The sequence below is a fragment of the Canis lupus genome, chromosome X (genome assembly GCF_048164855.1).
Source record: "Canis lupus baileyi chromosome X, mCanLup2.hap1, whole genome shotgun sequence".
Lineage (NCBI taxonomy): Eukaryota > Metazoa > Chordata > Mammalia > Carnivora > Canidae > Canis > Canis lupus.
Genome location: NC_132876.1, coordinates 84,271,619 through 84,297,238, shown reverse-complemented (window position 1 = coordinate 84,297,238; position 25,620 = coordinate 84,271,619). Strand labels below are relative to the sequence as shown.

Below are 25,620 nucleotides of genomic sequence, written 5' to 3'. Positions count from 1 at the left end.
TGTCACCTCTGATGGTCCCCAAATCTGTATCTCCAGCCCCAGACCTCCCTCCATCCCCTGAATTTCACACCTGGTCCCCAATTGTTCACTTGACCAACACATACCACAACTTGGATGTCCAATATTCATCTCAAATGTCACATCCAAAACCAAACTCCTCATCTTACCCCACACCTGATCGTAACAGTATTTCCCATGTCAGTTGAAGACAACTCCATCCTCCCAGATGCTCTGGCTAATTACTCTGGGGGTCAGCCAGGATTCCTCTCTACTTTTCATGTCCTCTGATATCTTGGCAAGTCCTGGCATCTCTGCTTTCAAAATCAATCCAAAATCAAATCCCTCCTCACCACTTCCACTTTCACCTTTTACCATCTTGGTCTGATCCTTTCTCTGCACTTCTGGGCTCTTGCAGTGGCCTTTCCGCTGGTTTTTCTGCTCCCATCTTTCCCCTTAGTTTGTTCTCTCTCCACACAGAGCAGCCAGCCTGTTTATTCTAAGGCTTATAATACCCTCCTTGACACACATGGCCTCAGATCTCATGACCAGTGTTTTCCCTTCCTTGCTCCTCACTCTTCTCTGACTACACAGACTTCTGCACTCTTACTCAGACAAGAAAACTACAGCCTCGGGCTTTGCACCTGATGATCCCTTGGTCTGGAATGTTTTCCCCCATGTGACACATGGCCTGGTTCCTCACTTTTCACATGCCACTTCCTCAGAGAGGCGGTCCCTGACCACTTTACATGGAGTTTCAGGGGAGGTCTCTCTGAGGGGTGGCAGAAGATAAATAGGAAGGAAAAGATCTGATTGAAGAGTGTTCTCGACTGTTGCAAGGGCAATCTCCTTCATATGTTTTTTTTTTAAGATTTTTATTTATTTATTCATGAGAGACACCAGAGAGAGAGCACGCGCATGAGAGTGCCACAGGCAGAGAGCCACAGGCAGAGGGAGAAGCAGGCTCCATGCAGGGAGCCTGATGTGGGACTCGATCCCAGGACTCCAGGATCACGCCCTGGGCCTAAGGCAGGCGCAAAACCGCTGAGCCACCCAGGGATCCCCTCCTTCATGTTTTTTGCTACATTCCCAGTGTTCTGCACTTAGTAGGCATGCAAGAAATCTTTTTCAAATGAATAAATTTGGTGGTTATTGACAGGATATGAGATGCAGAATTTGGGATAGGGTGATAAAGATATTTTCTGTTAAACACCTTTGCTCAAACATCACCACCTCAGCAAGGCTTTCTTTGACCACACTAAAAATACAGACAACCCCCAGATTTCCCCTGATCTTGTTCTATTTCTCTCCATAGCACTTGGCAGTTGTCACATACATATATACAACACGTATTTACATGTGTACTTAATTATATATTCGCATATGAATATAGAATACACACAATGTATATAAGACATTTATCACATACAGAGGTAAATTATTTACATATTGACACTATCATGTTATGTCAATAAGTAGTATTTATATGCATATTTTATTACATATAATTCATACTATACAGTCACATATATCTATTATAATAAGTATTTATATGCAAAACTGTTAAGTTTTACTTATTTGCCATATTTCTGGTCTCTCTCGCAAGAACATCAGCTCCGTGAGGGCAGGGAAAGAATCCCTAGCACCTAGCCCACAGCTTGAACTCCATAAATGTCAAGTGAATGAACTCCTTGGCTACCTGAGCCTCAGTCTTCCCATCCGTAGGATGGGTGTGCCTTTACATCTGGAGGTACCCCATGTTCCACATCCTTTTTCAATCCCCCAGAGCGCAGCTCCGGGAATTCCACAGTCAGGGTTTACATTCTCCCATACTCTGGGCGCTGTAGCCCACCACGTGCACCAGGCACGGGCCAGACAGGACTACCACCCCCAGCATGCCTCGCGCGATAGGGACGTACCACAGCCCGTAGGGGTGTCTGGGTCTGACACGGGCGCCGACAGCACGGGAGCAGAGGCGGGCGCCCCTCTAGCTAAGCATCTGTGGTACGTCCCAAACTGGGGGCCCTTCAAGGCCCCGCGCTTCCGAGCTCCGCGCAAACTCTGGCTCTTGTACGACGGAGGTGGTTTGCTCTTCCGTTGCCCCGTGGCTTCGGCTCATCTCCAGCAGGAAGGCGAGGCTTCCGCCCGGCGCAGGGGGTGAGCTGGAGCACGGTGCCCCCAAACCCTAGACAGCATTTGGGGGAGGGGACTCAATTTGGGGGATCCCCTGATGGGCACATTTGGAGGCTCTGGGCCCGGGGTGGCGTTTAGGGGTGGTTGTGTTCGAGTGGTCCCTTAGGAAGTGGCATTTGGGGACCCCAGGATAGTATTTTGAGTCTGTTTTAAGGAGTATCACTGGGAGGGAGGCAGGATTTATATACCCCTCGGAGGCAGGCGTTAGGGGGATGTTTGAGGAGACCCTTAAGGTCCGTGTATGAGTTCTCTGTCCATGAGGCAGGATATGGAGGTGCTCTCCAAAGGGAGAAGCGAAGTTTGAGGTTCCCGAAGTCCAGGCGGAATTTGGGGAGAGCTTGTTTCAAGCAAGGTCCTATGACAGAGGAAACGTTCGGGACCGACGTGGCATTGTGGATGTATCTGTGGCCTTTGTGACCTCTAGTTTTATGATGAGGTCCCCCCGCGCTTAGGTACTCGCGGCGAGGCGACCGGACACGTCGGGGCCCACACGTTTTTAGGGAGAGGGACCCCCCCAGCCCAGGCTGTTGAAGGGACGCTGGAACCCAGTGTGCTGGGCTCTTCCCGAGGGGACGGCGTGCTACCGGGCCTCCGTTGGTCGCGGCTTTTTTCATTATTCATGAGGAGGTGGGATTGCTAAGGAAGCCCATTTTTGCCGCTTTCACACCTGGTCCGCTGGAAGTATCGGCTTGTGAATTATTCACGAGGGGGCGGATCAGCGTGCTGGAGGGATGTGCTGAACGGGCATTCTGCAGTCTCCCGGGCAAACTAGAACTCATTGATTAATCGTAAAGGTGAGTAGCGCCCCGAGTTTTCTGTGGCTTTTGTAGGGGCATTGTGCATAATTCATGAGGGGCGTAGCTTTTGCAGTTTCACCTGCATGACCCGCTGTTAGCTTTCCCTTACAGGTTCCAAGATTTAAGCCTTAAGTCAACCAAAGGGACGAGGCCTCCTACATTGTTCATTCCTTATGGCCCAGTAATTCCAGATTATCCACAAAGGCTCTAGATTCAAATCCCATCGATCCTTGCCAAGCCCTGTGATCTTTGGCAGATCTTTCTGTGAGCCTGAAAATGTGTATGGGCACAATAATGATCAGATGAGTTTACACTCATTTCACACTTTATTAGCCCATTTAATCCCCACAACAATCCTAGGAGATAGGTTATTATTACCCCATTTTATAGATGAGGAAACTGGGACACTGGGAGGCTAAGTAATTTGCCTAAACTTACTTAGTCAGTGAGTGGCTAGGCCAGGATTCAAACCCCATCAGTCAATCTAGTTCCAGAGTCTGTAGTCTTAATCAAATACCGTAATGTACCCTCCACCACCACTTTAATTGCATATACTACTACTGATGTTAGTCATATAGCACTTGTGCATGGCACTGTTCAAAGCCTTTTCTGCCTATTTACTCACTTAAACTCCCATCACACAAGGTAGGTTACTATTGTTCTCATTTTATGACTGGAGAAACGGTGGCCCAGAAAAGCAAAATGTCTAGCCCCTGGTCACACAGCCAGTTGTAGGTGGGTGGAAATGATTTTTGTGAGGGTTCAAGAACTCTCTAAGGAGGTCGCCTTTGAGCTAAGACCTGAAGGCCAGGAAGGAACCAATTTCCTGCTCTGCATTCCTGAGAACAGTGGCACAATGCATGGGAAGAACACATCACCATAATACGTGATCTGTTAAATATGATCTATTATTATTTGAGAGAAGTGTATTGGGTGTTTATTGTGTACCTGAGGCTTTGGTATATAGTTGTATCTCTCGTGACCTGGTCCTCTATCCATCTTACCTATTCAGTAGACATTGGAGGCTTTAGCATTCTGTTTTCCATTGTCCTTCTGTGGTTGGTTGACTCAAGGCATTGTTTTCTTTTTCTTTTCTTTTTTTAAAGACTTTATTTATTTATTCATGAGAGAGGCAGAGGGAGAAACAGGCTCCACACAGGGAACCTGATGTGGGACTCGATCCCGGGACTCCAGGATTACACCCTGGGCCAAAGGCAGGCACTAAACCACTGAGCCACCCAGGCATCCCTCTTTTTCTTTTTAATGCTGAATGATATTTCATTGTCTGGTTAAGACATTGTTTTTTAAATAATGCTCCCAGTTGGGGGTTTCTCTGGTGGCTGAGTATACTCTCACCCGTAACCAGTTTTATATTAATATAAATATATATTTACATAGTTCTTTTATGTTATTATATAATACTTTAATTAAACAGCGCCCTGTGTCAGCATTGCCAGCTCACTCCCTAATCCATATTCTCTGATTTTCATAATAGCACATTTTGCCTTTATGAGGTAAATGGGTTCTATTTCCAGCCCCATTTTACAGTTTTGGAAACTGAAGCACCTGCCAAAGTCATATTAGTGAGTCTGGATTCCGTTGGACCAAGACAGCCCTGGTTCCTGTGCAGTTAGTCAGGGGTGGGGAGAAGGCATCTACACTTCCCCTGGGTTTCCCCTGTGGCTCTGCAGTATCGGTTTTCATTATTCATGAATAGGAAGGCGTGGCTGTGTTGCCTTGGCTGGAGTACTATAATCTCCAGTAGCTAGGGCTGTCTTGAGTGTTTCTGTCCATCCAGCCTCGTACATAATTCATAAGTAACTAGGTGGGACCTTTCTTGACCTCTCTGAGTTTCCAGGTTGAGCCGCTGCAGCAGCAGCATTATTCATTATTTATGAGCCAAGGGAGTGTGTTTTCCCTGTGGTAGCCCTTTTTCCCTGCTTACAGGGTATTAGATGCAGCAGTAGGAGGACCTGTATCTTTTGTTCCAGCCCACCGGGCCTCATGCATTATTCATGAAAAGATGTGGCCTTAATCTCCTTGGCTTCCGGGCTGCTGTGAAGTTATTAATTATTCATGAGCAATGGGGCGTGGCTTCCATGTTTTAACATTGGCTTTCAGGTTGCAGGGAGTTAGTCCTACCACCCGGCCTCGTGCATAATTCATGATCAGGAAGTGTGGCCTTGAGGTCCCTTCTTCGCTTCCTTGGCAGCCTGGATACAACAATATATTCATTATTCACGTTCCATGTGGCGTGGCCTCTGCGTTTTTTGGTGGTTTTTTTTTTTACCTGTTTTCATAGTTACTGCCACCTTTGCCACCAGGTGGAGCTCTTCCTCTTCGAATGAGTCACAGATGGGCCGGGACCATATACATGATTCATGAATAGGCGCGGCCTTCTTGCATCCGGGTTCCTGGGGGGTGGGGCTCAAGGTTTTGTCCCGGCCCCGGGCTCAGCGGTCGCCATCTTGTGTCGGCGGCGGAGGTGAAGGAGGTGGCAGGGACGAGCACAAGTACTACCGCCGGGGGAGGAGAAGGCGGCCCAGGCGGCGGCGATTCTACGCGGCCCAGGCGGCGGGGAGGAGGAGGAGGAGGAGGAGAAGGAGGGTGGCGGCCGGGCTTGGCTTCGGCTCCTAGAGGAGTTGGCGGCGGCGCGACCCGGGGAACCGGCATTGGTAACAAACGGCCTTTCTCAGCGCCTTGGCCGGGGCAAGGGTTTCGGGAAGCATTGGAGGAGCCTGGGTCGGTGCTGGGCCAGGCTGATGCCGGGATGGGCGGTGGTGACTCGGATGCTAGGGATTCGTGTGGAGGGGGGTAGATTTTGGGGCGGGGTCGACATTTCCCATCCTGGACCAGCCCTTAACCTCCGAAATCTGACCTTGGGGTCAGACCCCCTGAGATCTGGGTTTAGAGACTCAGGCCTAGTATCCCTAGTCAGGGACCGGAACCCTATCCAGAACCTTGTATCGCAGGTCAGAACGCCCCTCAATCGCCTGTAGAGACTTAAGGGATTGGCATTTTTGTTGGAAGCCCCCCACCAATGTATGCTTAAAGCCCTACCCCAGAATCTTCTTTCAGGCCCTCCTAGTTCCTCAGTGTTTGCTCACTTCCAAGAGGGGTTAGACCCCGGGGAGGGCCTTCATTTCTGTAAGTCCTCTCTAGTATATTCCTTCAGACCGCTCCCTCAACTCACAGGCATTCTCTGCCCTCAGAACTTCCAAGGAAACTAGACTTTGAAAGACGATTTGGGCCTGGCTTCCGTGTCAGAGATTCCTTCACATCTATAACCCCAACCTGGCCCTAGCATCTTCCATCAGAAAGCCCTCTGGGTCTGGCCTTTCTAGTCAGAGGTTCTCCTTTGCAATTACCTTTAAGATTTTCTTTAATTCTTAGTATTTGCTTTTACAGACTTTTTACTCTAAGGGAATGCCTTGTTTCATGGTCTCCGTATTCTTTTCAGAGACTACCTCTTGTGAGCCTTGGCATCTTCCTGATTACACACTCCTCTAACTCCTGGGATGCTCCCTCAGAGCCTCCCAGAGGACCAGATACCAGGGCAGAACTGTTTGGATACATAATTCTCCCATCACCAATCAGTCTGCCAGCAGCTGCCCTTGCAGACCCTGTTGCCTTCTAGCTCTCTCTATCAAACTCACCTCAAACCCCACCCTTCACTCAGCCTCTGCCTTCAAAAGCCAACCAGGATTGCAGCTTCTCACACAGATCTCTTAACCTCACATAAGGCCCCAGAATCTGCCCTCGGAGTCTTTCAAGGTCCCCAGCATCAGTTAGAGGGCTTTAGGTTTGTAGGATCTCAGCATCATTGTCAGATGTAGATGTCCCTTCCCCCAACAGGCCCAGTTGTCCTCAGTCAGAGTAGACAATCCCCTTCTCAGTGTCTACTCTCAGAGCCTCCATAGGATTCCACAGAATTGGTCAGAGAAACCCAACCCTACTTGGAGACCTAGCTGGTATCTGCTTACCGAACTTTTTAGGGCCAGAACCGTCTGGGCTCAGCCTTCCCCTTCCACTCTGTCAAGCAGCTGGTGTACCTAGCATGTACCAGTCAGAGATACTATCACAAGGCCTTTGTGCTCCATTAGAAATCCTTCCCAAACTCTACCCTAGGACTCCACGTTTGCCTTCATAGCCTTCTGCGACTCTGACATTGATGTCATAGGTTCTTCTCTTCCTACGTGTCCCTGTTATTTTTGGTGAGAGGTTTTTCTGTGCCAACAGCATCCGTTTACAGAGACCACTAGGGCCCTAGCATCCTCCTGATGGAGAGCACCTCTCCCTGCAGGCCCTAGCATTTTCCTGTGGCCTTCTTGGGCCCCAGAATCCCCCACCCATCCCCTGTGTAGCTTCCATGGGGCTCAGCTACTGCCCTCCTACCTCCCTGCAGCCTCAGGGGGCCTCTAGTGCAATTTCCTGGCCTTCCCCTAAAAGATTCTTTCCAAAGAGCTAGATAGGCGTCTTAACGACCTGGCCTGGCTCTGTCCTGCCTTCCCCCCATGACTTCTAACCCCCTCTTCCGTCTCCCTCTGAGCCTCCATGGGCTCAAACAACTATCTCCTGACTTCTTTCTTTTATGTTACCAGGGACTTCTCAGTTAATCCCTCCCAGGAGGCTTGACAGGCCCCAGCATCCTGTTCCCTAACTTCTCTATTCCTGATAACCTGACCCTGTGCCCGCCCCCTCTCAAACCTGCTCCAGGACTCCTCCCTCAAACCTTCTCTGATTTGGGTGGTAGAGAATGTTCAGGCTTCAGAATCACTAGTTTGGAGACCTCAGGCAAGTTCTGAAACTCACTAAGCCCAGTTCAGCTTTGTTGAACAATGGATAGTACGTGCATCCTACTGGGGCCTGAGCATATGTTGAGGGAGAAATGGGGGATCTTTAGCTCCTTTCTGGGGTTTCTGCCCCAGAATCCTCTTGCTTGCCTTGAGACTGGGCTGTTCCGAATCTCTGCAATTGAAATCTCTGCAACAGTCACCCAAATCCTGCTTAGACCCTTGCTGGCAGCAACAGGAATCCTAAGGTAAAAAAATGCAGATATTAAAGATCTCTCTGGACCTGGATCATCTCTGATCTAGGAAGCAAGAGAGATGGTATGTCCCAGATGAGCAAACCAGTGACAAGACAAGGAGATAACTGAGTAACAGAGGCCACTGCAGGTATCCAGGGAGGATCTTACTTAGGTCTTCAAGTTGCTGAGTTTTGACCACAGAAGTAGGCTTTTTTTTTTTTTTTTTTTTTTTTTACCCTTCCCAGCAGCCCCTTGAGGATAGTTGTTTGTTCCTGCTTTTGGAGAAAGTAGGGCTCTGAGTAAATGAGATCCCTTCCCCAGGTCAGAGAGTCAGTGAATGGAAAAATCATGATTTGCTTTTGTCTCCATACTAATTCACCAACTTTTTCTTGTCTAGGTTGGTGCTTTGCATTCCCAGTAATTAGGTTGATTGGCTCCAGGGTCCTAGCCAGCCTCCTGCCTTCTGGGTCCTCCTTCCTCACACCTCATCCCTTAGCTCTATGGGCTGGGCCCTGAGCTTGGTCCTGACTCTCTTCTCCCGGGAGGCATTTGGCAAACAGGCCCGCACCAGCTGCATGACTGTGGGCAAGTGATTGAGTTCTCTCTCTGAGCCTTTGTTTTCTTACTTGTGATGTGGGCATGAGGTTATCTCGTTCGTGGGCATTGTTGGGATTAGACAAAGCCCTTTACCCTGTGATTGACGGGCAGTAAGCTCTTGGTAGATAATAGGGAGCTTCTGTTCTCCTGGTTAGTGTGAGAGTGTGACAGGTGCCAAGATGGAATCTTGGGTACCATGGGCGTGTTCGGTGTGTTTGGGGGTCAGGAAAGTCTCAGTGTAGGTGGCTTACAGTGGGGAGAGCATCGGTGGCGAGGGGAAATGATTGAGGGTCCTGTTGTCTCTGGCATGGGGATCTGGTCATACACAGATCTCACTCCCACAGCAGACTCCATTGTTCTGTCTCTGGGACCCAGTGTGTGATGCCTGGCAGGTTAGCTCAACCTCACGAGCTCAGGTTTTCTCATTTGTCTGGCAAAGGTGCTCAGCCCTGCCTTGCAGGGCCGGGACCATCGAGGGGATGAAATGTGATAACCTCAGGCAGCAGCCTAGGCTTCAGGGTCAGCAGATCCTGTCTTGGGCTCTGCTTGGCCACTGTGTTTATGGGAACCTTGGTCGAATCACCAAATGTCCCCAAGTGAATTTTTTCCCTCAACTCTGAGTTGGGGGATGTTATTGATGGTAGTCCAGATCTCACGGAGATGCCTTAAGGACAAAGTGAAGCAAGGCTTAGCGTGACATCTGGCACTGGGAGGATTCCTAATAAATATTCATCTGCCATTATTGTTAACCTGTTTAAGGGACTCCACAGGCAAAAGTGTGTATTTTTTCTTCCCATGACCTTTTTTATTGGCTTGGGCCTTTCCCCTCCCAGAGCTGGGTGGGGGGAGGGGGCTTTGGAAAACCCTCTTCCCCAAGCCCCTCCGGGTACTGGGTCTCCGGCAAGGTGTCTCCTGCCATCATGCTACCCTGATGGAAGTCTAAGCCACATTTCCCTCCTGCACCCCTGTCACGGGGGTTAAGGGGGAGGAGAACGGCTGCTTTTTGTTGCCTGCCTGCTCTGTGCCAGGCTCTGTGGTCTGGGCTCTCTTTCATCACTTCGGCAACTCCGTGGGGTAGGTAAGTGGCACTGTTAGCCCTTTGCACAGGTGAGGCAATTGAGCCAATGGGGCTTGAATGAGGTCTGTCAAAGAGTGGCAGGGTCTGACCTGAGCTGACACCCTCCTCTGACTTTCCCACAAGGACATTCTTCTTGTCACTCCTCTCACCCCGCAGGACTGGAGTCTCTCCCTCATGCTGGGCTGGGGAGAAAGGCGAATGGCCTAGTGGTCAGCAGCATGGATTGCAAGCCAGACCACCTGGGTTCAGATCTTAGCTCTGACAGCTGTGTGACCCTGGGCAAGTCACCTCACCTCTCTGTACCTGCCTCCTCTTCTGTAAAATGGAGATACCAGCCCTTAAGTCTTCCCTTCCCCTACAGTCACCACTAACCAACTGTAATACCTACATGCCCTAGGCTCACCTCTGATACTCCTTTTCCCTTCCAGATGTCCAGCTCGCCGCTGTCCAAGAAACGTCGCGTGTCCGGGCCTGATCCAAAGCCGGGTTCTAACTGTTCCCCTGCCCACTCCGTGTTGTCCGAAGTGCCCTCGGTGCCAACCAACGTAAGTGTCTCCTTCCTGGACCCTGGCAGGTTAGGGTAGTGAGAGTGGTGGGTGGGAGAGCCTTCGGTATCACCGTGCATCTGTCCACGCCCTCCTCTGTTTCTACCCAAACCTGTTCTTCTCCTCTGTCTCTAGGGAATGGCGAAGAACGGCAGCGAAGCAGACATAGATGAGGGCCTTTACTCTCGGCAGCTGTAAGTGGGGCCTCAATTGGGCTAAGCACGGGGAGGGGCACTGGGAGGGGCACTGGGAGGATTGGGTCTGGAGGACGAGACCTTGACCTGGAACACCCCCCAACCCCTCAGGTATGTGTTGGGCCATGAGGCAATGAAGAGGCTCCAGACATCGAGTGTACTGGTGTCAGGCCTGAGGGGCCTGGGCGTGGAGATTGCCAAGAACATCATCCTTGGCGGGGTCAAGGCTGTCACCCTACATGACCAGGGCACTGCCCAGTGGGCTGACCTCTCCTCCCAGGTACCTCTTGCTAGTCCTTCTCCCTTGCTGAGGTGCTGGTCCCCCACCCCCAGACTCGACTGCCACTCCCTTCTTCCCTGGTTCCCCTTTGCAGTTCTACCTGCGGGAGGAGGACATCGGTAAAAATCGGGCTGAGGTCTCACAGCCCCGCCTCGCTGAGCTCAACAGCTATGTGCCTGTCAGTGCCTACACTGGGCCTCTGGTCGAGGACTTCCTTAGTGGCTTTCAGGTACCTTGGGCGCAGTGGGGGGTTGCACACCACCCAGCCTCCTGCCCAGTTTTCTCCAAACCCACTTTTCCTTTGATCATTTGTTCTCTATTAAATGGGCCAGCCTGTGTGCCAGGTTTCACACTGGAGATGCAGGTGGGTTTTAGACCCTGGACCTGCTTTTTCGGAGGGCAGGGGTGTGAATGGGCAGGCCATAGAGCGTAGTGATTATGAGCACAGGCCAGAGCCAGACTGCCCTTGAGTGGGTCTCCAGTTCTATTAGTATGATCTCAGGCAGGTCACTTGATCTCTTCTGCTTTGTTTTCTTTTTCTTGTTTGTGGACTTGGGACCGGTAGTAGTACCTACTTTGTAGAGTTTCTGTGAGGGCTAAGTGCTTAGAATAGCAGCTGGTGCATGATAAGGGCCATCTGGTTATTTGTTAAATAAAAACTCTGAGCCCGAAAGAGGAGCTATGGGAGCTGAGTTTGTGCCCTGGGGCATCCCAGTGGCCGGACCCTGCTGCTGAACCTGAAGTAGTTGTAGGAGCTCACCCTGGTGGGCAAGGGTGAGCATTCGGGTAGAAAGAAAAGTCCCAAGGTACCTGGTTCAGCAGGCATTGTCTGGAGAATTGGAAGCAAATGGGTGTGGTAGGAGTGAGCTCAGACTTTGGCTGTGAAGGGAGGTTTACTTCTGTGTCTCCCAGGGCAAGGCAGGCCTGTAGGCGGGCAGCAGTGGGTGTTGATGCGTAAATGAGTCAGCTCCTCTCTACACTCTCCCCTCCTGGCTGCCTCATTACCTTGTCTGCTACCTTGCCCGCCCTGGTGTAGGGATTCGCATTTCTTTTTGCTGGGTTTCACCCTGGCCGAATGTGATCCGTAGTAGATGCTTTGGGAGACAGTATCCACGGAACCATAGTAGATAATTCTGTGAAAGCTTTAAGGACTCTTCTGAGTCCCCCCTGGTTCCGGCCTTCCTGCATTATTCTCTCCCTCTTGCCCCAGTGCTGGGCCCTTGTCCTGAGCCTCCACCTCTCCACAGGTGGTGGTCCTCACCAACACCCCCCTGGAGGACCAGCTGCGGGTCGGTGAGTTCTGTCACAGCCGTGGTATCAAGCTGGTGGTGGCAGACACACGGGGCCTGTTTGGGTGAGTGCCCCTATCCTCATCCCCCGACCCTTGCCAGGCCTGCGCCAAGACCCCTAAGCTCTCATTGCCTTGCCCCTTGGCCACCCGGGTTTCAGATTCTGTGTGTCCACCCCTCCCCACGTAACATGAGTGCTGTGTGATTCCCAGCAGTGATGGACTGAATTTGCTCAGCAAGTATTTGTTCTATCTCAAGGGATATGTCCGGTCCCCATGAGCATGGGACTCTGGGGCTTCAGCCCTGTTGCCTCCCTTTACAGGCAGCTCTTCTGTGACTTTGGAGAGGAAATGATCCTCACAGATTCCAATGGGGAGCAGCCACTCAGTGCTATGGTTTCTATGGTCACTAAGGTAAGGAGATGAGCCTCAGGGGTCCTAGAATGCCAATGGGCAGCAGCAGGCCTTCTGTCTGCTCCTGGTACCCTGAGTCTGCCTCTGAGGTTCACTCCTCCTTTAATCAGGATAGCCCCGGTGTGGTCACCTGCCTGGATGAGGCCCGACATGGGTTTGAGAGTGGCGACTATGTCTCCTTTTCAGAAGTACAGGGCATGGTTGAACTCAATGGAAGTCAGCCCATGGAGATCAAAGTCTTGGGTGAGCTAAGGCCATGGAGGAATCAGGGGTGGTAGGAGGAATCAGGGGTGGTAGGAGGTATGTCCCTGGGCTCTGAGCGAGGGGAGAAAGACACATGCTGGGTGTCTGAGATGAACCAGGACAGAGTCCCCTGGGTCCAACCAGAGCTGGTGGGCATGGGGTAGAGGTACTGTCTGGTGTTTGAGCTATTCCTAGGAGAATAGGTCCTTGGCGTCTGCGCTAAGCGGGGGGGAAGGTCTTTGGTGTTTAAACAGAGCAGATCAGAGACGATCCACTTCCTGTCTAAGCTGATGTAGACAGGGGCAGAGAATGTCTTCTAGTATAGACTTGGGTCCAAGGGCCCAAGGGGGTTGCAAGCCTGTGTCTTGGGCAGAGGGGACATGGTTTCTGATGTCCCAGCAGGACCTGGGGTGGAGAGTTGGCTCCTGATGACTGAGCTGGGTCAGGGATGGAGTTTGCCTTATCTTGGGGGTATTGTGGGTTTTAGGGGAGGGCCGGTAGCTTGACAGTTTCCTCCTCTACCTAGGTCCTTACACCTTTAGCATCTGTGACACCTCCAACTTCTCCGATTATATCCGTGGAGGCATTGTCAGTCAGGTCAAAGTACCTAAGAAGATCAGCTTTGTGAGTGTGGTGGGTAGTGGGGGTGGGGAGGGGTTGGTCCTGGGCATTTCTAGGCTCTGATGTCCCATCCCCCACAGAAATCCTTGCTGGCCTCACTGGCAGAGCCTGACTTTGTGATGACAGACTTTGCCAAGTACTCCCGCCCTGCCCAGCTGCACCTTGGATTCCAGGCCTTACACCAGTTCTGTGCTCAGCATGGCCGGCCCCCTCGGCCCCGCAATGAGGTGGGTGAGTGGGTGGGCCAGCCAGGCCCAGTGACCTATGTATGCCTCTACCTGTCTGCTCTCCCTTCCTTTTGCATCCCCCCCAATCCCTCTTCCCACAGTGGCCTGACTGAGGTCTTCTTGGTCTTTCCTGCCCCACCAGGAAGATGCAACAGAGCTGGTGGCCTTGGCACGGGCCGTGAATGCTCGAGCCCTGCGAGCAGTGCAGCAGGACAGCCTGGATGAGGACCTCATCCGAAAGCTGGCCTATGTGGCTGCTGGTGATCTGGCCCCTATAAACGCTTTCATTGGGGGCCTGGCTGCCCAGGAGGTCATGAAGGTCAGCACAGTGGGGAAGGGCAGGGCCAACAGTGGCCCAGGCCTGTCCCTGATTCCATCACTTACTGTCCATCTGCCTCAATTAACCACTGACCGCTTCCTCCTCCCCACCCCGCAGGCCTGCTCTGGGAAGTTTATGCCCATCATGCAGTGGCTGTACTTTGATGCCCTGGAGTGTCTCCCTGAGGACAAAGAGGCCCTCACAGAAGACAAGTGCCACCCGGTATGGGAGTGGGGCCCATGGGGAAGATGTCATTGGGGGCATTTCTGGCGAGGCTCCCCCCACACTCTGACCCTCCTCCCTTCGCATTCCTCAGCGCCAGAACCGTTATGATGGGCAGGTGGCCGTGTTTGGCTCAGACCTGCAAGAGAAGTTGGGCAAACAGAAGTACTTCCTAGTGAGTGTGACCCCCTTAGACACCCACTGCCTTCATCTCCCTGGGCCTCTGGCCCCCTCTTCTGGAGTCTCCTGCGTCCCAAGGGAGGGTCTTTTGGTTCTTGTAACTCTGTTGCGTGCCTTTTGCCACTCATTTTTTTATCTCAAGAGAAAGCCTTGTTTGTCCTTCTGTTTCCTCCTCTGGCGCTGCCTTCCCTCAGATGGCTCTGGGTTATTTCTGATAGCCCTGGGACTTGAGGATGTGGCACAAGCCCCACTCCACCTCTCCTGTTGTCTTCTGTCATGGGTAGGGGGTGGGGAGTGTGGAGTGATGCATACTGTCACATTCCCCTGTGTTACCCCAACCAGGCTCTATCTGTCTTCTTCGCTACCTTCTAGGTGGGTGCAGGTGCCATTGGCTGTGAGCTGCTCAAGAACTTCGCCATGATTGGGCTGGGCTGTGGGGAGGGTGGAGAAATTGTTGTCACAGACATGGACACTATTGAGAAGTCAAATCTGAACCGGCAGTTTCTTTTCCGGCCATGGGATGTCACGGTGAGTGGAATGAGGAGAAGGGAGTGGGATTTTATCCTCTCCCTTTCCTCCTGTCTTTTGTTTCCATTCTTTCTGGAAAGGAGGGAGGCCTCTCCATCTTTTTCCTTCAGCTCTTTCAGTTTCTCTGCGACACTCCTTTAGCAAACATTTCTTGAGCATCCTTGCGTTGAATCTACCATTTTTTCATCTTTTTCTTTTTGACCTGTTATCAGTGCTGGTTGGGCCAGTGTGTTGGGGGGTCCCCCCGACCACCCCCAAGTCTGATGATTGACTAGGAGGACTCACAGGACTCATCTTCTAGCCCTATTCACAGTTATGATTTCTTCTAGCAAAATGATGCAGAGCAAAATCAAAGGGAAAAGGCATCTGGGGGAGACCAGACACAAGCTTCCGAGACTCCTCTCCCAGTGGAGTCGCACAGGACACACTTAACTCCCCCAGTAGCAAGTTGTGACAACACGTGTGAAATGTTGCCAACCAGGGAAGCTCGTTAGAGACTCAGTACTCAGGGTTTGTACTATGGGCTGGTCACGTAGGCACCGTCCACTGGGCACATACCCAAATTCCAGCCTCCCAGAAGGAAAGCAGGAGTTCAATAGAAACCACACTTTGCATAAGCAGTCTAGGTACAGTGAGCTGCCCTTAGAAGGTAAGGCCTGGTGAGAACCCTCTGGAAATCCAGGTTCCCAGATGCCGACCAAGGGTTGATCTTGCCAGTAGGCCTTCCCTAGGAGAACGTTTGTGTTAGGGTCACTCTTCTCTGCCAGATGGAGTCTAGGTCATTCAGGGGCTCGAGCTGGGAAGCCTTCTATGGGGGACAGTGCCCTGTTTGCCTGCCTGGGATCTGTTCCCCTTTCTTTTTTCTTTTTTTTTTTTTTTTTAAAGATTTTGTTTATTCATGAGAGACACAGAGAGAGGCAGAGACACAGGCAGAGGGAGAAGCAGGCTCCATGCAGGGAACCTGACTTGGGACTCTATCCCAGGTCTCCAGGATCAGGCCCTGGGCCGAAGATGGCACTAAACTCACTAAACTGCTGAGCCACCCGGGCTGCCCTTTTTTTTTTTTTTTTAAAGATGTTCTCCTTTCCATTCAGTGATGTCATCGGTAGTCATTGGCCTAGGCACCGCTTTCGGCACTTGGGATACAGCAAGGAAACACAGGTTCTAAGGAGGGAGGACAGACCATAAGCAAGCAATACAGTATAATAAATTTGTAGTTAATGTTGATGAGTGCTGTGCAAAGGAAACAACCAAAGCAAGCTAAGGGAAGTTGGGCCTGTCTGGAAGACAGGTTGGCAGTTTCGATTATAATGGTTAGGAAAGGGCTCAGTCCTGCACACCTGGAGGGTAGAAGGGAGTAGAGACCCCTTTTCTGGGTTCAGAGCACCCTAGGCCAGGATCCTGTTGGCGGGGTGGGATGTAGGAGATGAGCTAGAGGAAGTAGGGGCTAACTCATTTTCTCCTCTGTGGAGGGGGAAGCCAGAGGAGGGTTTTGAGCAGAGGAGGGATGTGACTGACCTAGGCTTTGGAAAGATCCTGTTTTGTTTGAGAGGATGGACCCCAGGCCTGGGTGCTATTACCGGAAAGAACAATAGGTGTTGGGTAGTCATAGAAACAGATGGTGGCCTCTTGCTTCTCGTCTACATTTGTTCATTGCTTCGCTTTCCACTGAGCCCCTGCCACTACTGTCACAGCCCTAGCCATGTGGTACTGTCACAGACTATTTCCTGCTAAATCAGGGAGCCTTCTGAACTCAGAGCCTGGTTTTTCCCAGGCATTAAGTAAACCCATTTTTAGGAGGATGGCCCTGTAGAGGTTTGTTGGGTGAATGCATGAATAACTGAGTTCTGTGTTTCCCTGTCCCACCCTTATCCCCCTTAGAAGTTAAAGTCTGACACAGCCGCTGCAGCTGTGCGCCAGATGAATCCGCACATCCGGGTGACAAGCCACCAGAACCGTGTGGGCCCTGACACAGAACGCATCTATGATGATGATTTCTTCCAAAACCTGGATGGTGTGGCCAATGCCCTTGACAACGTGGATGCCCGTGAGTTTGGAGGCGGGTGAGGAGGTGGGCGGGGGGAGGTGGTGTGCATGTGTGCCATCAGGGATGCCTGTCTTTCCATCCTCTGTTGACATTCCTGTCCTGACACATGTGCCCCCCCCACACACACACACCCTATCCTCCTTAGGCATGTACATGGACCGCCGTTGTGTGTACTACCGCAAGCCGCTACTGGAGTCTGGCACACTGGGTACCAAGGGCAACGTGCAGGTGGTGATCCCCTTTCTGACAGAGTCCTACAGCTCTAGCCAGGATCCGCCTGAGAAGTCCATCCCCATCTGCACCCTGAAGAACTTCCCCAACGCCATCGAGCACACTCTGCAGGTGATCAGCTTTTTTGGGGGGAAGGGGCAGGGAGGGGAGGGAGCAGGCACCTTCATGGCAACTAGGCCCCCTCCCCCTCCGGTGTCACCAGCCAAAGCTCAAGATGTGCTTTCTCTCCAAACTTTCCTCCCTCGCTTCCCATCCCAACAGCCTGGGTTTCTAGAGCGATTTCATTCATCTTTCATTTTGAAAAGTTTTCAACACAGAAAGACAAAGAGCGGTATGGTGAACACTCAGCGTTCGTCACCTAGATGTAATAGTTAATGTTTTGACACATTTTCTTCTTAGATTGCCATATCTTTCCTTCTTTGTGCTGAAGTGTCTCATAGGTATCACAACACTTAACTCCTTAACATTCTAACAGGCATCTGTGAGGGAAGTATGTTCTGCCTAACAGGGTCTCTTCGACCTCGGCATTGTTGACATTGGGGGCCAGGTATTTCCTTGCCAGTGCAGGGTGGATGGGTGGGTGGGTGGCTTCTGCACTGTCTAGTGCTTAGCGGCATCCCTGGCTGCAGGAGGGTGCGGTTGCGGCTACTCACAAGGTCTCCAGACATTGTCAGATATCCCCCCACTCCTCCAGGGGGCAAAATCGCTCCCAGGTGAGGACCACTGCTATCTAACCCAAATCCTGCTTGCACGCTGAACAAAATTACTGGTGATTACCTCCTGCAGTTATTTAGGTCTTTAATGTTTTAGTTCTTCTTCACGTGTCACCAGGTGATGCTCAGAATGGCTTCAACAGCTAGTTTCTCAGGATGATCCTGTGCACCTCTCACCAGGCTGAGTCTTGATAAAGTGAACGCACCTATGTAACTGGTATACCAGGGCCACGAAGGAGAACCTAAGGGTGACCTGAGGATAACGATTGTGCTATCAGAGTGACTGTAGTCTTCGAGAACAAACCATTCAGAGTGTTCAGTTAGGAGCAAGGGGGGGGTTGGCGAGATCCAAACAGGGCAAAACTGGCTTCCTCGGCCACCTTCCTTTCTGCCTGTAGTTCCAGAGTATGCACGTTCATATTTGTGGGCCCTCCATGGTCTCACTGAGCCGTGTGTGACTTTGGATTCTACCTCATCGTGCCTGACTCTTCTGTGAAACGGGGCTGACAGCATTGTCAGTCTCATGGTTGCGAAGCACTTGGCATTTACTTGTATTTGGTGCTGTTTAAGCGAATTTTTGAGTGGATACATCCTTGCTCATTTCTTTGCAAGCCCACCTCATGATAGGTATTACTGGTAACGATATCTGTTTTAGGAAGGAGAATGCAAAGGTAAGTGTTGCTGTGTGTTTCTAAAGTCCCAAAACTAGATACTAGGTAGGAGAGCTGGGGTTTGAACCTAGATGTCCTCTCCTCCCAGCCTTCCACCAGTGAATGCATTTACTGTCTTTAGGAATTTTCAGAGTACAGGAATTCCTTAGGAATTTACAGAGTGTCTGGTTTACTGCTCAGCCCCAGGGCCTGTATGGCAATCATTTTTGATTTGGGTCTGATGGTTTTTTTCTTTTTTAAAACTGGTAAAATATACATAGCTAAAAGTTTGGTTTTTGTTGTTTTTTTTTAATCGAGACATAATGGATCTCTAGTGAGGTACACAAATCCTTAATAATTTTATTCCGTGGCCCAAATCAAGTTCATTCGTTTTTAAATTGAGGCACTGGGGGTGTGGGGAAGATGGGGGAGCAGGGGCGGAAGGTTTCTCTTTGCTCAGAGCAGCGGTGTTCTTCTAACTGGGTTTATTTACGGACAGTCTTTTTTTTTTTTTTTTTTTTTTTTTTTTAATTTTTATTTATTTATGATAGTCACAGAGAGAGAGAGAGAGAGGCAGAGACACAGGCAGAGGGAGAAGCAGGCTCCATGCACCGGGAGCCTGACGTGGGATTCGATCCCGGGTCTCCAGGATCGCGCCCTGGGCCAAAGGCAGGCGCCAAACCACTGCGCCACCCAGGGATCCCTACGGACAGTCTTTGTAATGACAAATAGCCAGTTGTCAGCTGTCACTCCATGCAGTCCATCTGCTCTGTCTTGCAGTGGGCTCGGGATGAGTTTGAAGGCCTCTTCAAGCAGCCAGCAGAAAACGTCAACCAGTACCTCACGTAAGTAACCAAACGCCCCTTCAGCCCACCCCGCCTGCTAGCCAAGGCATCCCGTCTATTTTTCTTGCCAGTAACACCCAGCACCAGGCACACTTTGCAAATGAATCAGTGAAGGCTCGGGCCTCATACCACTGGGGGTCAGGATTAGCTTTCCCTGGAGAAAGTGGGGTTGCCCTGGAGCCCACTCCTGGGGCTGCTGTGTAATCCTGCCCCTTTGACCCCTCCAATTCCTGATAGAGACCCCAAGTTTGTGGAGCGGACCCTGCGGCTGGCGGGCACCCAACCCCTGGAGGTGCTGGAGGCTGTGCAGCGCAGCCTGGTGCTGCAGCGGCCACAGACCTGGGCTGACTGTGTGACCTGGGCCTGCCACCACTGGCACACCCAGTACTCTAACAACATCCGGCAGCTGCTGCATAACTTCCCTCCCGACCAGGTAATGCCCACTTGCCAGGTCCATTTGGTACAATGCATTTTCCCTGAAATAGGGACCTGCTCTAGGCTCTCCACATGCTCTTTCTGTCAAGCCAACTGTGGCAGGTACCCCCAGGGCATGGGGAATCTCAGAAGAATGATTAAGTCTGACCTGTTTTTCCCATCACCTTGCCTTCGAGCAAGAAACTTGCATTTCTATTTCCTTTGCCAGTGGCAGACTCTGAGCCCTACTCGACTCCCAGGCTGTATAGATTATGGGGGAGAAATTTTGTAGTCAAGAGAGTAGGAATCAGTATGGGTTCAAATCCCAGCAGCATTTGCACTTGGGCAAAATCACATAACTTCCTCGGCACCTCAGTCTTGTCATGTGTGCAGGAGACCTAACAGTAATTTTCCTCATGGGGGTTTTTGTCAGAATTTATTGGTACTTAACTAATAGTAAGTCGGTCTGGTGCGTGGTAGTCGGTAAGAGTTTGTGAGATGGCTGTGTATCTTGCACAAAACAAAGTGCCCAGGAATTTGGCAGTTGTGTGCTCAGTGAGGTCCCTGATTAAGCCTGGCATCAGAACTTCCATCTATAGGACCCTACAGGTGAGGTCTTTCATGACTGACTCCACCGCCCTGTGTGTGCCCAGCCGGGGGTAGTGAGGGCACATCTGGGGCCAAGGCGAGGAGTTAGGCTTGTTAGAGAGGCCTCTGCTCTCAGGTCCTGCCCCTCAAAAATCTCTTTACTCCTTTAGCTCACGAGCTCAGGAGCTCCATTCTGGTCTGGGCCCAAACGCTGTCCACACCCGCTCACCTTTGATGTCAACAATGTAAGTCTCTTCCCTGTGAGTCTCTTAGGTCTGGTGGAGGGTTGGAAGGGGGAAGGAAGGGAGGGCAGGAGGGAGGGAAGGAGGCCTACTCTTCAGGCAAGAGCCGATGTGCTTATTACCCTTCTGGGCCCTGCCTTCTCCCAGCCCCTGCATCTGGACTACGTGATGGCTGCCGCCAACTTGTTTGCCCAGACCTATGGGCTGACAGGCTCTCAGGACCGAGCTGCTGTGGCCACACTCCTACGGTCTGTGCAGGTCCCCGAGTTTACCCCCAAGTCTGGTGTCAAGATCCACGTCTCTGACCAGGAACTGCAGAGCGCCAATGCCTCAGTTGGTGAGGGTGTTTGGCCAGACGGCCAGGAGTCACCACTTCACTTGTCCCCTGCCCGGGCCAGGCTCCCCACCAGTTCTCCACCTCTGGCTCAGCTCTTGCCACCCCAGGCCTGAGGCTTCCCCACACCTTCCTTTGAGCCTCTCTCCTTCTGAAGTGTGAAGAAGGTGGTCAGTTGGGGCAAGTTGTCTCTCTCACTTCTTCCTTCTCCCTACTCTCTGGCCTTCTGTTTGTATTTGCCTTGGAAAGCACAACTTCTGTTTCTGTTTTATGTTTCTCTGGGGGGTATGATCGCCACCAGTGGTCTCTCTCCCTTGACATCTGGCCCCCGAGTTCCTCTGTATGTGTCTTCACCCTAATATCTTCCTCCATATCTTTCCTCAGCACTCCCTCCCCATCTCCCTCCACCATCTCCCTGCAACTCCCCATCTCTCCATCTCTTTCCTCTAGCTCATGCTGCATATCAGGTAAGAGGCCAAATAGTAACTCTCAGGCTTTGCGGGTTATAGATTGTATGCAGCTAATCACCTGTCATGATTGAAGCACAAAAGCAGCCATGAACAACGTGTAAATGAATATGTGTGGCTGTTTTCCAGTAAAATTTTATTGATACAACACAGGGCGGGTGGGCTGACCTTGGCTCGGGGCCTTCGTTCGTTGCTGCCGCCCTGCCCTCCCCCACCCCCCCGGCCCTGTAGATTTATTTATCTTCTCTTCCATACCTTTTCTTATCCATAGACTAGATACTGCACTCGCAGCTGTGGGGATCCCCCTGCATTTACCTTTTATGCCCCCCATCTTCCTCTCCATGGATCTTCTCGCTTCTCCTGCTGTCTCCCCTATCGTCTCTCCATCTCCCTTCCCAAATCTCTGCCCTTTCATGTTCCTCTCTGTATGTTTCTTCCCATCTTTCCTTCCACATCTCCCTTCACTTCACTCCTGTATTTTCTCCACTTTTCTCCTCATAGACATGTGCATACGTGCATGAAGCTGTGTAGCTGTACACGAGATTTATATAACGTATGTAACATATATGTAAAATGTATATAAATGATACATGTAAAGCGTGTATGAAATGTAGAACACCTACATGTCTCATGTCCCCATTCTCCCCTTTTTGATCTTTCTCCCACGCCATATCTTTCCTCTATCTCCATGTCTGCGTGTTCCCCCCCAGTATCCTGTCTGTATATTTTTTTCATCCCCTGTTTCCTTCCCCCTCACTCATATTCTCCGTGTCTCCTCATCTCTTTTTATATAACATTCTCCCTAAGATCTGCAGCTCTCCCATTAGGATTTATCCATGTCCACTTCATCCTGATGTCTTCCTTAGTGTCTCTGGAGAGCTCTCTTTTGATATACCCAACCCCCTTTCTGTCTCCTTCAGGTTTGTGCTCTCTTGTCCTGCTCTGCCTCTCCCTCTGGACCTCCTTTCTCTCCCAGGATAGGTTCCTTTTCAAGTCTTCTCTACGTGAACATGTTTTGCCCTTCCTGATCCCCCTGCCCCAGGGCCCCCGTTTCCACCTCAGACACTGGCCTGGATCTAAAGGGGCTGATGGTGTCCCTTTCTTCCTGCAGATGACAGCCGTCTAGAGGAGCTCAAGGCCACACTGCCCAGTCCAGAAAAGCTCCCTGGATTCAAGATGTATCCCATCGACTTTGAGAAGGTGCTGGGTGGGAGCCGTGGGCAGGCAGGGGGATGGGCTAGACAGAACTGACCTTTGGGAATCTGATGGCAGCCCCAGGCCCTTATGGGAATTGGATCTTGGGCCTGCTATATGGCCCTGAATGTATAGATGTTCCCAGCCATGCCTTTGTGATCTGAGAGCCTGGCAGGTAATTGCAGTGGAGGATACTTGTCTGCAGAGGCCAGGAATCCTCTTCCTCCTCTGACACTGATCCTCTCTCATCCTCTCCCCACCCTTCCCCTTCTCCCTCCCTCATTCATAAAAGGATGATGACAGCAATTTCCATATGGATTTCATTGTGGCTGCTTCCAACCTCCGGGCAGAGAACTATGACATTCCCCCTGCGGACCGGCATAAGGTGAGGGGAGTCTGGACCTGATTCCCCCCCTCACCCCTGGCTTGAGTTCTCTACATTCCATTCATTCAATGTAGGCTCTGAGCCGCTTCCACCTTAACTACCGTGTTTCTTGATCTTCCTGCCTCACAGAGCAAGCTGATTGCAGGGAAGATCATCCCAGCCATTGCCACAACCACAGCAGCTGTGGTTGGCCTGGTGTGTTTGGAGTTGTATAAAGTGGTGCATGGGCACCGACAGCTTGACTCTTACAAGAATGGTTTCCTCAACTTGGCCCTGCCCTTCTTTGGCTTCTCTGAACCCCTTGCTGCACCCCGTCACCAGGTAAGGGCCTGTATCAGGGCAGGTAGGTTTGTGAGCAGGGGGTTTCTTCTGTGGAGCTGGCTTTAGTTTGCTTGCATAGCCTATCACCAGGTGAGGGTTTCTGTCAGCATGCACCTACTCCTTTTGTGCACACCTTATTCATTTATTTCCTTGCCCTGTTTTGCGCTAAGCACTGATGTGAATCTGCCTGTAGAAGCCCTCAAAAAAGATGGAATATTTTAATTGTACCCTAAGAGGTTATTAATAACATAATAATAGCAATCAACATTTACTGGGTGCTTATGGCAAGTACCTTTACTCACTTTATTCATTAACTTCAAATGTTTGCTGAGCACCTGTGTGCCAGATACTCTTGTAGGTAGTAGGATTGTATTTGTGCAACAGATTTTATAACATGATAAATGATTTTAGAACCTCCCAAGAAACAGCAGGGCAAGGAGGACTTGAGACTACCAGGTGGCAGGGGGATGGGATGGGGCCTTCAATTGTGGGATGGTCAGGAAAGGCCCTGCTGAAAAGATGACCTATAAGCCCAGACTTGGGCTCCCTCCCTCCAGAGGGAGACAGACCATGCAGGCTCCTGGGAGGAGAACATTCCCAGGCCAAAGGGACCATTCTCTTCACGGGTCCCAAGGTAGGAGGATGCTTGGTGTGTTTGAGGAAGAGTAAGTTGGTAGAGCGGGGGCGGGATGAGGGGTAGGAGGTTAGGCCAGAACAGGCTCCCAGTGCCTAGGCTTGTCAGTCATTGGTCACCGAAAGGTTTCGGTTGCTAGCTCAAGTTGTGAGAGAAGCCACGTTTTTGATGGAAGAGGCTTGCAGTCTGAGCACATTAGCCTGAGTGGGGGTGGGCAGCAGGGGTGAGGACAAGACTGACGGGGCTAGGCCCTGTGCTGGCCCCTATCCCATCAGCCCACTTCTTGCCCCACAGTACTATAACCAGGAGTGGACGTTGTGGGATCGCTTTGAGGTCCAGGGTCTGCAGCCTAACGGTGAGGAGATGACACTCAAACAGTTCCTTGACTACTTTAAGGTGAGGCCCCTTTCTCACTCTCACCCCCACCCACAGGCAGAGTGTGCTGGTGAGATTCACTAGGCTGCCCACCCCCCGTGACACTGCTGTCCCCCTTCCCCCTCCTCCAGACAGAGCATAAATTGGAGATCACCATGCTGTCCCAGGGTGTGTCCATGCTCTACTCCTTCTTCATGCCAGCCGCCAAGCTCAAGGAACGGTTGGATCAGCCGTGAGTTGGGGGGCTTCTGCTCACATCTGTTCCAGCCCAGTTGGCTGCCCTTTGCCTCTTTCCCTGCCACCCAGCCCTCCCTCACTTTTTGCCTCCCTGACCCTCTGTTCCCCCCACCCCTCAGGATGACAGAGATCGTAAGCCGTGTGTCGAAGCGAAAGCTGGGCCGCCATGTGCGGGCGCTGGTGCTTGAGCTGTGCTGCAACGACGAGAGCGGCGAAGACGTCGAGGTTCCCTATGTACGATACACCATCCGCTGACCCCTGTCCACGCCCATAGGCTGGCCCCAGCCCTGGCTCCTACCCCACCCCACCCCCCAGCCCAGGGCTCCCATCAAGCCTCTGGCAGTGGTCCAGCTAGCCACGCCTGGTGTCCCCTCCTCATCTCCCTCCCTGCACCCCTCTTGCCGCTGCTTTCTACCTTATTTGGAACCTGAATCCTAATAAAGAATTATTAACCCAGACGTGGCATTCCCTGCTGGTTCCAGGGAAGGAAGAGACTTCCCAGAGCTGTCCAGTTCAGGTGGTAGCCCAGAGGGCTCAACCCCACCCCAGCAGCCAGTTGCCTGGGCAAAGAAAATGGGAATTGCCGCTTCTTCCTCCCACCCTCCGTGTTTGGGAAGAATTGGATGGAGGCATAGGGTGGAGGTAGCTGGGTCCATGTGACTGTATTGGAGCTGGGTTCAAATTCCATCTTGTCCAGCTCTAGCTCCCAACTCCCCACCACCATGTTGATTTTGAGAGGTAGTGAAGAGTCATGTTTGAGCAAGCCCCGCAGCTTCTCTAACCTTGTCTTTCGTGAAGAAGAACGTTACTGCAACCCGTCGACCAGGGCTTGGTTAGCATGGCTTATGTCCTTGGGGGGCAGATCCCTTCCCATGTGGCTTAAAGCACTGAGACTCCAGACAAGTCTTAAAATCATGGTTCCCAGGACCAAGTGCCCAAGGTCAACTTCCCAGCTACAGGGGGCTCTAAACAACTGTTGGACTGAGGAAGATCATGACTGTTCAGACTTTAAAGTTTTTATGAAAATATTTGGCTGAGAACATCTGTAGAGGAAAAGCCCCTTTCCCACTCCACCCTGCTCCCCCTCGTGCCTGGTCTGCTTGTCCCAAGGCTGCCTACCTTTAAGAAGAGAGTGGGCTCTGGGTTGTTGGTTAGATAGAGCAGGCTCACCACAGGCTCTACCAGGACTGC

General features: G+C 51.4%; 1 protein-coding gene across 4 annotated transcripts; it reads left to right on the top strand.

Annotated features, from left to right (window-relative positions):
- The first annotated feature begins 1,999 nt into the window (after positions 1 to 1,999).
- On the top strand, positions 2,000 to 24,887 carry UBA1 (ubiquitin like modifier activating enzyme 1). 4 transcript variants are annotated; one of them, XM_072815703.1, is made up of 27 exons: positions 5,451 to 5,662; positions 9,848 to 9,970; positions 10,120 to 10,236; positions 10,372 to 10,430; positions 10,542 to 10,710; positions 10,805 to 10,939; positions 11,958 to 12,064; positions 12,322 to 12,412; positions 12,523 to 12,655; positions 13,182 to 13,279; positions 13,357 to 13,503; positions 13,646 to 13,822; positions 13,940 to 14,044; positions 14,139 to 14,219; positions 14,597 to 14,752; positions 16,634 to 16,799; positions 16,945 to 17,141; positions 19,174 to 19,238; positions 19,476 to 19,671; positions 20,411 to 20,485; positions 20,630 to 20,819; positions 22,395 to 22,483; positions 22,770 to 22,862; positions 22,992 to 23,183; positions 24,112 to 24,213; positions 24,324 to 24,424; positions 24,549 to 24,887. In XM_072815703.1, the coding sequence occupies exons 3-27, from the start codon at positions 10,120 to 10,122 to the stop codon at positions 24,682 to 24,684; spliced, it is 3,177 nt and encodes a 1,058-aa protein (XP_072671804.1). In that variant the 5' UTR covers positions 5,451 to 5,662; positions 9,848 to 9,970; the 3' UTR covers positions 24,685 to 24,887. The 4 variants fall into 4 exon arrangements, with proteins under 4 accessions (XP_072671805.1, XP_072671807.1, XP_072671804.1 ...); XM_072815704.1 differs by lacking the exons at positions 5,451 to 5,662; positions 9,848 to 9,970 and adding an exon at positions 2,000 to 2,154; XM_072815706.1 differs by lacking the exons at positions 5,451 to 5,662; positions 9,848 to 9,970 and adding an exon at positions 2,661 to 2,984.
- The last annotated feature ends 733 nt before the right edge of the window (positions 24,888 to 25,620 follow it).

Bases quoted from the DNA above. Each gene is read 5' to 3' on its own strand.
- UBA1 (XM_072815704.1), top strand. From the start codon at position 10,120: ATGTCCAGCTCGCCGCTGTCCAAGAAACGTCGCGTGTCCGGGCCTGAT. The intron at 14,045-14,138 runs GTATGGGAGTGG...CGCATTCCTCAG, and splicing joins CAGAAGACAAGTGCCACCCG to CGCCAGAACCGTTATGATGG. The intron at 24,214-24,323 runs GTGAGGCCCCTT...CCCCTCCTCCAG, and splicing joins AGTTCCTTGACTACTTTAAG to ACAGAGCATAAATTGGAGAT.